General features: G+C 42.2%; 1 protein-coding gene across 6 annotated transcripts in view; it reads left to right on the forward strand.

Annotated features, from left to right (window-relative positions):
* The window catches only part of afap1 (actin filament associated protein 1), a 350,733-nt gene that overhangs the window by 321,609 nt on the left and 16,103 nt on the right, over window positions 1–13,021 (forward strand). For all 6 annotated transcript variants that reach the window (XM_078164813.1, XM_078164812.1, XM_033609884.2 and 3 more), the window contains one exon: window positions 4,853–4,982. In XM_078164813.1, coding sequence (XP_078020939.1) covers window positions 4,853–4,982 — 130 coding nt within the window. The remainder of the gene's footprint in view (window positions 1–4,852; window positions 4,983–13,021) is intronic.

The following is a 13,021-nucleotide window of genomic DNA, read 5'->3' on the forward strand; positions in this document are numbered from 1 at the left end:
GTCCACAGGTTATACTAGTCCCTTGTGAATAACGTTAGCATCTAGTGTTAGCCCAATTAGCAGTTAGCTGCTGTCTACCATCATTTCAGGGTCAAGTACACAGTAAAACATACCGTTAACTGTTACACAAAGCAGCGAGACTTACAGATTGCACTGCTGGTGAGTCTCAAATAGTAGGAATTGCCTCTTTCTCCAAACACAGGGTTGAGGCCAGATTCGCCTGGTAGTGTCCCAAATTTGAAAAACTGTCAGGCGAAAAATGTTTTCCACAGATGTGAAGGGCGGAAGGAAGAGGCACGGGAACATTGTTATTGAAGATAAAATGTATCCACTGTTCCTTTGTTGCTTGGTCCACCGATGCTGGGATGCTGAAAATACTTTTGTGTTCATTGTGGCAACCAACAACGGTGCAATTAATGTGGGAGCGTCGTTTAGACATTTTACACACCTTGTTGGTAATGGTGGTAGGTGCAGGCTGATTTAGGTGGTGGGTGGGGCAGGGTGGGGGGTGGTGGTAGAGAGGTCGGGCTTAGGCAAATAGCCTCCTATTGTTACGTAACTGTAAGAGCACACCCAAAATCTCACTTTTTTGAGCATGCACCCTTATGGTCTGAACAAAGAGGCCAAACAAAAAAACGGAGCCACTTTCATCCTCCAAAATTTCAGGCAACTTTCAACTGAGGTAGAGCCCTGTGCAGGACTGTTTTCTTCATACTGCTCTTGCCCGCTCCCGCTGAATTTCTGACCATTACCGCCCACAACCGCAACGTGTGTTACACTCCCACCCGCACCCGCAGTGTGTATGTCCACTCCCGCCCGCTCCCGCAAAACTCTGAGAACTTATGCCCGCACAATAATAGAGATGCATTGATTTTGTGTCTTCTCCCGTCCCGCAGGAGAAAACACGTCATTTTTATAGGCTATTAATAAAGAGATTCATGGGGTTGTTTGTTTCGTTTCCCTGGCCTGCATGTCTTTTGACGCACTGGTCAGGAATAGCGCTCCTATTTCATTGTTTTCATTTAGTTTTTAATGAAATAAAGGCTGTTTCATATTCTATTCTCCTCCTCTGTATTTTATTTATTTTTCTACCTTTATATAATCACGCAGTGATTAAGGTTAAGATCTCTTTTCTAAGAGAGACCTGAATAAGAAACATTAATGAGATAAAGATAAAGCCTATGCTCAATAATACCGGCATCATCACGCCTCTTTATGTAATTAACAAATGGCAACGAGAGTAGGCTGTGAGTGGCTCAAATAACACTAATAAATAACATAAAATAAACAAAGTTAACGAATGAAACGAATGAATTTAACAAATGAATCACTTGGCCATAATATTGCTGTGGAGGAAGAGAATGTTGCTGACCGACTACGGTCCCAATCCCGTGCGTCTTTCTTCCAAGATGCGCCCACAGACACTAAAGGCCCGCTCTGAAGGCGCACTGGATGCGGGGATACTGAAGATGAAATGCGCCAGCTTTGAGAGCGCTGGGAAGTAGAGGGCTCAGTGCGCCTTCAGACCTTGTTTGAGCTTCTTTTCCACAACATTTGTTAACTCCATCCTGTTGCTATAGCCTATATCCTGATCCCGCAGTGGTTTTTTTTAGCCACCCGTTCCCACCCGCAGCAAAGTTCAAAACGCCCGCTCCCGCAAGATTTGATTTAGAGAGAGCTGCATTGGGATTGGGTCCCGCAGGACCCGGCGGGACCCAATCCCAAAGCAGCCCTCTAAACTGAGGTCCAACTCCAATATGCACGTATTAACAAGTAAAAATATGATTTCCGGGTGATGACTCCTTTAAAGACCTGCATTGCATCCTGACCACATTGTATGCTACTTGCATACATCAACGTTGTGTCTCTGCTAATGATCATCTTAACATGACCAGTTCACGGATGGACAAAATTGACAGATTTATGGACTATATTAATCTACACTGAGAATCAGACAAAACGCCAGGTATAAACTATGAAAACACAGGCAGCACACTGACAGTTGTAAAAGAGTTAATGTGACATGTATGTGCGGATGTGTGGAGATACTGAGTTGATGAGGCGTTGTATCTCAGCACTGGGCAGCCGGTACTTCATTTGGACAGCCTGGCGAGAATATGCTGTAAAGCAGCTATGGTATCTCACACGTGTGATGTGGCAACGCCTTAATATAGAGTAGCAGGTGGAGCGTCCCTTGATGAAGTTCCAGCTAAGCTCAATCACACCTGTCAGTTGCCTGATATCTGTGAAATGTTGCAGGTTTAGAGGGTGGATGTGTTTCTGTTGTGCCCTGATGTATTTTTTGGGTGCGGTAAACTATCTCATATGTGCATGTAGATGTGGGATATGTGCGGACAAATTATGATAAATGATACTTATTTTTCTTATTATTTTTCTTCCGCCAGATTTCGGTGCGTAACTTGTGCCACAGCTTTGAGCGCACATAGGATTTTCATAAAACATATAGATTCAAGATTCAAAGTGTTTATTGTCATATGCACAGTAAGGACACGCGTTTCCCTGCAGAATGAAATTCGTTCTTTTCTGTCACCAATTAATGCTAAACAATACAAATCTGAAGTATAAAATAGATCAAAATATATACAGTGCACTGTTTTATTATCCTTGCTTAGTGTAATATTAATTTGCCTGCCGCGGCTGGATCTGTGAGCATTTGGTCGCTAAGAAGACTGTTAAGAGTGGGTCAGCTCAATCTTACAACCCCTTCTTAGTGAAAGATCTTCTTCAGCTAAGTGCGAATCTGGGAAACGCGTTTGTCTTTCACGGGAGGCTTAAGAGTGTTCTTAAGAAGCTCTTAGCGCTAAGATCTTCTTAACTGGATCTGGGAAATGCGGCCAATGAGTGTTGTACGCAATAATCCATCGTTTCATCTCGAGTAGTGTGTCATAGTAGACGACTATGTAGACTAGTAGACGCCTCATGACGTTCACACAGAAAGTCTAGCACGTTTGATTTTCTTTATGTCGTTTACAACTGCTCCCATCACAGCCGTCACTTTGACCAAAAGAAAGACAGTGCGATCTGCTGCCGTTGGCAACTGTATGTCAACAACACCCCAGCCTTTCTGATATTTCCTTTAGGGATGCAACCACAGCAGAGTTAAAAGGGAAAAATTATGGGGTGAAACAGCAGAGGCACTTTAGCACCCCACTCAGTACTGCCATTAGCACGAAGCTAGCAAAGAATGTTATTTCTTCATAGTGGAGGATATGAAGTAGTAAAATTAAAAACTTGTGGCGGGGCCTTTACTTACCACAACTGCAGAGGGTACCAGCTTCATTTGAAACAGACTACATTATAAACAGGCCGTTATTTAATATTCCCCCTGTATTTTTATATTTTTACCTTTTATCCGCTCCCGTTTGCCTTGATAAATCTCTGTATCTGTAAATTAAAAGCCCCTATCACTTCAGTTGAGAGAATCCCTTCATTTTCTAAATACGCTTTTATTGTGAATCATTTGCAGGAACTTGTGGAGGATTCTGTGACTTGCATGCTTTCATGCGGTACTTCAAATGTAGCTCCTGCCATCTGGTGGTACTTTTTACATTACTACAATAACATTTTGGCTGGCACATGTACCGACACAGGGACTGAATAATAGTAACAATAATGAAAATAGGACAAGAGTAACCCGGGGATGATTGGTATGGACCAACGTGTCATCTGACTGAGGATGGCTGTGTAGCCGAAACGTTTCTGTTCAGTTTTTTTTTTTTTTTTTTTTTTTTTTGTTGTTGTTTCTTTTGTTTTTTCACTATATGGTCGCACCTGTTATCTTTTTTGTATATTTTTGATGGACCATTAAACATGGAACTTTGACATCCATCAACCTCTGGAGTGGACATTCCATTTATCTGATCACTGTGCAAGCTTTTCCTGGTTTCTTCTATCGTGTAGTCTGTCATGTCTGTCGGCCAAGTCACAGCACAATTTTATGACTCCACAATCGCATAATCTGACAATAGTGACTGTCAGAACAGACAAAAATGTTTTGTAGTGTGAACCAGGCATTACTCACCACAACTGCAGAGGGTACCAGCGTCACTTGAAACAGACAACATTAGAAACAGGCCTTTATTTCTCATTCCCTCTGTATTTTTCTATTTTTGTTTTTAATCCACTCCCATCTGCCCTGTTAAATTTAATGCAATGCACCATCATTTCTAACTCAGCACTTCCTAAATCCATTTAAAATTAAAAGTCCCTTATCATTTAACTTTCAAGAATCCTTTCATTTTCTAAAAAAAAAAAAAAAAAATCATTCTCATGGCTCCTGCTGTCTGGTGGTTATTTTTTCATAACTACAATAACATTTCAGCTGGGACATGAACAGCCACAATGACTGAAATAATGATGTAATAATAATAAAAATAGGACAAGAATAATCCAGTGACATCACACACGTAGTGTGACGAGGGATGATTGGTCGTGGAACCAATGTGTAGTCATCATGTCAGTCAGCCAAGTCACAGCAAGATTTTATGACTTCACAATTGCCTAATCTGACATAGTGACTGTCTGAACAGGCAAAAATGGAAAAATGACAGTTAGTCTGAACCCAGCTTTTTAAAATATATCCTCAATGTTTAAGGTTTATTGGCCAAGTCTCTGTACATATAGAAAGAATTTTACTCAGTATTTGTTTATATATATATATAAACAAATACTGAGTAAAATTGTATGTATGTATGTGTATGTATGTGTTTGTGTTATATTTTTTTTATATATATACGTGAACTCTTCAAAAATATATATCTATATACAGCGCTGTATTAACTTTTTAGAGATGTTTTAGAAGTCTCCCTCTTCCTTGTTCTTCTCCAATCAGCTGAAAGGAAAGAAGGGAACAGGAGCCAATGGGGTGGCATCAAAGCAAAAGACAGAGCCAAAGAACCAGCCCAAAAAGAACGGAGTCAGTGGGACCAATGGAACCACATCTATGAGACGCAACAGCTCCAGTAAGTAGCAGCAAAAAGTATGTTATGAGTTCACATTATTTTCATTATATCAGCAGAGCTTATCATGCCAGCACAGTAAAAAAGTAGGACAGGAAGTCAACTTTTCTGTAATTTCTGATAAAATCAAATTTGAAATATCATTAACATTGTACCTTCTGAGAGTAGTCCACATTTCCCAGTCAGTTCTCTTGTGTAAGTGAGTATCAGACAGTGTGTCTGGCTCCCCAGTCCCAGCCTCACCACAGCTGATTGCTTTCTAGTAAAAAACTCTGCTCCACAGCAGTTTGGAAAAATGCAGGATTACAAATTAGTCAGTTTAAGTAGGGGGGAGTAAATAACTTGAAAACTTAAAACCTATGTTACCCTTGAGACAGTCCATTTGACGCACGTGGGCCAGACCTGAACCTCCTGCCAACGTTGAGGTAACACTCAAACAGACGCAATAGCAGAAGCCCAGATTTGGAGAGGGCGAGATGTGGTCGTGTTAATCCTTGTGGTTCAGAATAGTATTTTCTTGTGTAATGTGTGAACGAGATGGGCTGTAACCACTTGTATAGCTTGTCCTCCTCCAAATGTGGGGATGGAAATACCAAATATATGTCATGTTGGATTTAGAGTATGCCACACAATACCCATATTTCCCGTGCCAGATTAGTGTATTGAATTTGAAAATGTCAGTGGTGGTTTGATTGAGTGATTTCTCATGAGAAAAGTTCACATGCATGCACATCCACACAGATGTTGGATGATTCCCCTCTGTGTATTTTCCAGTAAGGGAAGGCACAGTCCTGGTGTAATGAATAACTGCTCAAGGCTGTGGCTGTGAGTTCAATGGGTTTCTGGGCACCTCAAGTCTTAACAGTGCCCTCATAATAAAGGCAATTTTCCCACGTGTTGATTTTGTCCTGGAAAATCTCTTATTTTCAGATAGGCAATGCACCATTACACAGGTGGTCTTTGGGGTTTTAAAGGGAAACTTTGCAAATTTTCAACTAGCTTTGTATCATAATAATGTGGGTAGGAAATGAACTGTGGTAAACTTTCTTCCATCTTACCAGCACCCAGATCTCCTGCTCATCTCAAATTTTCTCTGGCTCTTTGGCTGTTGCTTGAACGAGCAATTATACGAATATTTTGTATGCCCACCACCACGGACACAAAGACTAAAGAAGTGCATTGAGAGAGAGAGACCCGTCCCTCTCTCACTCTCAAACTCAGACCAAACTCTGATCAAATAGTAAAACTAAGCAGTGCTGATTAAATATAAACCAAGAGTTTGTCTGTTCCCTATATCTCTATTTCTTGCCTAAAATGTTTTCAGAAACATATTGTAGTGCACTCTTTAGCTGTAATACGGGAATTGGGTGAACAGGAAGTGGGTGCCATGCCATACTGTTTCCCATATTGTAAAAAGAGGATGTCAAGGATGCTTCTTTGGTAGGACAGATCTTTCCAAGTAGGGTCCTACAGGTACTAGACAAGACTCCTTTCTAGCATTTGGTGAACATACATTGGAACAAACTAGCGAGTGCCCGGATGCATGGGCATTGTGGACGTGGGGTACGCGTGGGACATGTCCCCCGCACTTCCCGTATCTTAGCCCTCTGTCCCTCGCACTTCCCATATCTGTGCCCTCTGTCCCCCGCACTTTTCGTTTTTAACATGTGGTAACATGTTTTTCCGAGCCGTCTTTAAACGCACCATGAGTAGGCAGCGCCAGGCAGCATACACATGCTGTTGTCTTGTGATCTGAATCAATCGCACAGGCAAGACGTGTGCTGCTGGGCAGTGCTGCTGTGTGTTAACTATGTTCAGCAAACCAGCCAGCAAGAAGCAAAAAACTTTGCGCAGTTTCTTCCAAACCGTGTAAGTTGAGTAATGTTGTTGCATATAGATAATGTTTGCTAAATGATGACTAATTAACAGATGCCAATATATCAAGTTAAGCTAGTTACCAAGAATACTAATGTTATTGTTACCTATGTGAAATTGCTTGCTAGCTAGTTTCATGCTAGGAGTAAACCCACTCCTCCTTAATTTCTGCGCAGAACTTGTGCTCACTATTGCTTTGCACATATTTTTTTTAATCTTTATTGCCACAATAGAAAGAGCAGGGTGGGACCGTACCTATCTTCCCCGGGTCCTATGTTCCCAGGGTCCTATGTTCCCCCATAATATAATATAATATAATATTAAATACAGAGGGGTCTCTCTGTGGAATAAAAACTCAAATTTAGCACCTAGCACTCCGTCCCTTCCTATATTCAAAACTAGATTAAAAAACAAACTCATTGCTGAGGTGTAAACACTCAAGTATTGTTTTGTTGTGTACCTCAGTAGATAGACACCTTATTCTTCTACTTTCAACTTAACTTTGTCCCATTTATTTATGTTGTGTTTTTTGTGTGTTTTCAGCAACTTGTTCATTTTATATATGCTGTGTTCTTTACTTAGTATTTACTTTAATTGTCCATTTTATTCATGTTGTGTTTCTTTTTTTTAAATTATCGTTTATATTCTAATAACCTAATTGCATAATAGAGGTGAGGCCACTAGATAAGCCCGATTGGGTTTCGGACCTCTCCAGCACACATTTTGTTTGTTTTCTTTTGAAACCGCTGTATAATCGTACTACAAGATGTGCAAATAAACAAATAAACAAATAGGGACCGTGTTCCCTGGTTGCAGAACATAGGGGGTAACATAGGACCCTGGGAATATAGGACCCAGGGAACACAGAACCCGGGGAACATAGGGATGACCCCGAGCAGGGTAGCAAGGATGATCATGCAGGGTCTTCACAGGTGAGGAGAGATTATAACTGGCTGAGAAAAAATATCTATAGCATAAAAGTGACTTTGAGCTTAATTTCCACAGCTATGTCACTACTACGCTTTGCACATTTAATATCTATGTTATGGCAAAAGATAGAAGAGGGACAGGGAGAAACCAGGCAGGTATTTGGCACTCAATTATCTGGCTACTTACCCTGTAGATGCTCGAGGGTCATTCTGTGTCAACTCAACCAGAGTTTGGCAGCTAAAACTTAAGATTTTGATAGTATACAGTATAATGTTAAAGAACTAAAGTCGGTCCCCTGGTGCTGTACTGTGGCTGTTTTTGGTTATGTGGTTCTTTAGCTGCTAAGGAAAGGTGCAATTGAATGCGAGAGGATGATAAATCACTCAATAGACCTCTGAACAATTTGTCCTCCTCAATTCTGAAATGATGGCTACGTTCCTGCCCAGATGTGCATCATTGAAGATACCCTGCCCTCAATTCTTGCAAATTGTACACAAAGAATTGTGGGTACTTAATGCCCACTGAGGATACACACATGCATCCTTCAAAATTTTCTGAAGGAAGGACTTGGTCCATAGTAGAATTTGATGACATAGCCTCCTTGAAATTCAGCTGTTTAAGGATCCTTCCTTGACATTGACAACCACCATGGAAAAACAGAGATCAAACGGTAAAGCTAAGCAGTTTTGATCAAATAAACTAAGCACAAAAAGTAATGAAATCTGTGTTTGGTAGATTATTTCTTTGTTGCTTCTTGACCATAAATACTGTTGGAAAGCCTGTTTATTTCCCTTTTAAATGGTGCCACATTTGTAAGGAACATGCATTTGTGGCATGAGCAGCAGAGCTGAGTATGTGGGTTGCGCCCATGAAAGATTTGCCAAATCTTCTCTGCCAATGCCAAACAGCTTTCTTTTTTTTTTGCTGTTGCTACTGACTCTTGTTTTGAGCTTCTGGCTTCCCCAGGTGCTAACAATCAGGTCAGCACCTGTACGCATGGGCCCTGCTACAGTGGTCAGTTGGTGTCTGCTCCACGAATCGGCATGTCAGTAGGGCAACTTCAAGCTGGTGTTCCGCAAAACCAAGTTGCAGCATTATTTGGACTGAGCCCTTGTACCATTTGCAAACTGAAGGCCAAGTTCCATATAATGGGGGATGTCAGAGACAGGCCGCGAAGTGAGCGTCCACAAAAAAGGTGGCACCCCAAGAAGACCATTTCCTCATCCTGTCAGCACTTAGGAACCGTAGGCAGTCCTCTACAGATTTGCAGTCAAGGTTTGCAGGACGATATGGCCGATGACTCTCTGCCCAGACAATCCAGAACAGACTGCACTCAGCCATGACTGCCCTTCACCGTCAGCTCTGTTTGCGCTGGTGTCTGCAACACGTGCACTGGAACCTGAACACGTGGAGGAACGTTATGTTTAGTAATGAGTCCAGATTGATATTGATATCCTGTGGAATTTATTTAGGTTTAACTTTTAACAATGAAGTTATAAATATCCACAATTAAAAGGACCTAAAATTTTGCCAAATTGCATAGTTACAATTTAGCTGAAAGACTATCTGAATGTCTTATAAATTACACTTTGCTAAAAAAAAAAAAAGAAAGAAAGTAAAAAAACCCAGAAGAGATTGAAAGTTTAAGAATAATTCCAGTTTATTTTTCATAATGATGGAAGGTATTCCTATTGCTAATAACATTTTATTCACCATGTTGTGAGAAGTGGGGCAGTAGCATCACTACAAGAAACTCGATGGAATAAGTAACAAGAAAGGCAAATATTAAATAATTAGGGATGCATGATATTGGAGTTTTTGCCGATATGTGCCAATGCCGATATATAGCAACTTATTTGGCTGATAACCAATGTCGATATCTATCGGGGATACCCTTTTTTCACCACCTAATTTTAGTCATTATCAACTATCTGTTGAGAACGTGACACCAAAGACTGGGACTCAAATGCACACTCTGGAGACGGTAGTGAAGTTTAACAAAAATCTTTACTTGAAAAAACACACAAAACAAAAGCACTCTCAATGGAGGAGAAAAAGTACAAAATAAAAGCTCTCACAAGGAGGATAAAACTACTAACAAAAAATGATCTCTCGGAGGATCAAACAATTGTACTAATGCTTGCAAACAAAACAAAGACTTGAAACAAAAACCTGGAAACATGCATGGATGGCTTGGATGCTAGACAGTACTCTCCTGATCAACATAACAAGACGAACAGACACAAGACAAAGGGAGACAAGGACTATTTATACATGAGGTAGGGGGAACACAGATGAGACCAATCAGGGTGCGGGGAGACAATCGCAGTGGCGGGAAAATCACACATCACAGTCAGGGTCTGAAACAAGAAGGAAAAGGTGAGTACAAAATAAAACAGGAAGTGCAAGATGAGACTAGACATGAGTGACTTTAACTTAACATAAAAGTGCTCATGACAACGAAAGACTTAACATGAAACTAAACTAAGGCATGGTTTTCCCCCTAGCGACGGCTCCTGACGGCCCAGGTATGTGAGGATTGAGTCTGTAAAAGTCATCTATTAAGGTCTGATCCACCACGAAACTGGATGGGATCCATGACCTTTCCTCAGGGCTGTAACCCTCCCAGTCAACGAGGAATTGCCTCCCTCATCCTCTCTTACAAACTGCCTAAAGCTTTTTGACGGTGTACACAGAACAGCGGAGGTTGATAACCATACGCACACTGGAATGGTGTGAGACCTGTAGCTGACGCGGGGAGCGTGTTGTGGGCGTATTCCACCCATGTGAGGTGCTTGCTCCAAGAGGCCTGGTTTTGGGAGACCAAGCAGTGCGGTGCAGGTCTCCAGCTCCTGGTTAAGCCTCTCTGTCTGACCATTCGACTGAGGGTGCTAACCAGAAGAGAGGCTGACGGTGGCACCAAGGAGATGGCAGAACTCCTTCCAAAACCTGGAAATGAACTGAGGTCCACGATCTGACACTATGTCTCTTGGAAATCCATGAAGCCTGAAAACATGGTGCAGCATGACCTCTGCCGTTACCTTGGCAGAGGGTAACTTGGGCAGTGCAATAAAGTGTGCCATTTTAGAAAACCTGTCCACCACTGTCAGCACAGTGGTGTTACTTTTTGAATAGGGGAGACCAGTGACGAAGTCCATCGAGATATCCGATCAGGGGCGGCGTGGAACAGGCAGAGGTTGCAGCAGACCCATCTGCACTCTGGATGAGGTTTTGTTCCGTGCACAGACTGGGCAGGCTGCCATGTACTCTTTGACCTCCTTCTCCACGGCTGGCCACCAGAACCTTTGTTTGATGAAAAACACTGTTCTTTTCACCCCTGGATGACAGGTGAGCTTTGACGTGTGAGCCCAGTGAATTATCTGGGAATGGAGGGACACAGGGACAAACAACCGGTTTTGTGGGCAACCACTAGGTGCTGGGCTCACACCATAAGCACGCTTCACCTCTGTTTCTATTTGCCATGTAACCCCTCCTACCAGTGAGAGGAAAGCACATGGGTGTAGTTTGTTGTCCTTGGCCGATTTCTGGGAAAGAATGGCTCCAATGCCATCATTCAAGGTGTCCACCTCCACCACAAACTGTCGATGCAGGTCAGGAACGGTAAGTATAGGAGCCAAGGTGAACATTTCTTTCAGCCGCTAGAATACTTGATCTGCCTGAGGATTCCACACAAACTGAACATTCATAGAGGTGAGAGCATGCAAGGTGGACACGATGGCACTGAAGTTTCTTATAAACCTTCAGTAAAAGTTGGCAAAACCTAAAAACTGTTGAACCTTTTTGCGGTTAGTAGGAGTGGGCCAATTGGCAACAGCACTGATCTTGCTTGGGTCCATCCAGACCTGGTTGGCAGAGATGATGAATCCTAGGAACGAGACAGTGTCCACGTGAAATTCGCATTTTTCTGCCTTCACAAACAGTTGGTTCTCCAGAAGCCTCTGGAGAACTTGCCGGACGTGCTGGACATCATCTTTTAATCGAGGGAGAAAATCAGGATGTCGTCCAAGTAGACAAACACAAAGTGGTTGAGATATTCTCTGAGAACATCGTTAACCAGAGCTTGGAATACAGCAGGAGCATTGGTTAAACCAAAAGGCATGACAAGATATTCATAATGTCCATTAGGTGTGTTAAAACCATTCCTTCATCCCCCTCCCTGATTCTGACCAGATGATATGCATTGCGGAGATCTAGCTTGGTGAATATTTTGGCATTTTGCAAAAGTTCAAAAGCAGAGGAGATGAGTGGGAGGGGGTACCTGTTTTTGATGGTGATGTCATTCAATGGAGCATAATCGATGCAGGGCCTGAGTGATCCATCTTTTTTCCCCACGAAGAAGAATCCGGCTCCAGCCAGGGAGGAGGAAGGTCGGATCAATCCTGCCTTCAATGAGAAGTAAATGTATTTAGTCACGGCCTCCCTCTCGGGACCCGAGAGAGAGTCTGCCCTTAGGAATGGGAGCCCCAGGCAACAAGTCTATGGCACAGTCATAGGGCCGATGCAGGGGAAGTGATGTGGCACTGGTCCTATAAAAGACCTCTTTGATATCAAGATAAGATGGAGGTACCTTGGATAAGTCAGGAAAGTCAGTGTCACACTCAGGTTCGGTTGATTCAGTCTCAGTCTTGACATGATTGATGGTTAGCTCATTAACAGTCTCATTGTCAAGGTTTACCTTTCCAGGTTCAGTTGTCCAACATGACCTGTGACAGTCCTCTCCCCACCCCTTGATCCTCCCAGATCTCCAGTCAATGTGGGGATTGTGTCTGGTCAACCAAGGGAACCCTAATATGAGCAGATGCAGTGCTGAGTTGAATAAGTGAAAACTTATGAGTTCTGTGTGTTTATTGTCAAAGGTAAGTGTGATGGGTTTTGTGACGTGTGATCTTGAATAGTATTTTACCACCTAAAGCACTGGCGGTAACTAGGGATGCACTGAAATGAAAATTTGTGGCCGAAGCCGAAGCCGAATATTATTAAACGCTTGGCCGAATACCGAATACCGAGTACCGAATACCGATTATCATTAGTTTTTACAGATGAACCCCCTCCAGATTAGTGTTGTCACGGTACCAAAATTGGGACCCACTGTGAGATACCAATGAAAATACCATGGTTCTGAGTAGTATCACGATACCACAGTGAAAATGAGGCAGATGTGCCTTTTGTCATTCATGAAAAGATAAATCACTTTTCTATAATACATCAATGATATT

The sequence above is a fragment of the Epinephelus lanceolatus genome, chromosome 22, assembly GCF_041903045.1.
Source record: "Epinephelus lanceolatus isolate andai-2023 chromosome 22, ASM4190304v1, whole genome shotgun sequence".
Lineage (NCBI taxonomy): Eukaryota > Metazoa > Chordata > Actinopteri > Perciformes > Serranidae > Epinephelus > Epinephelus lanceolatus.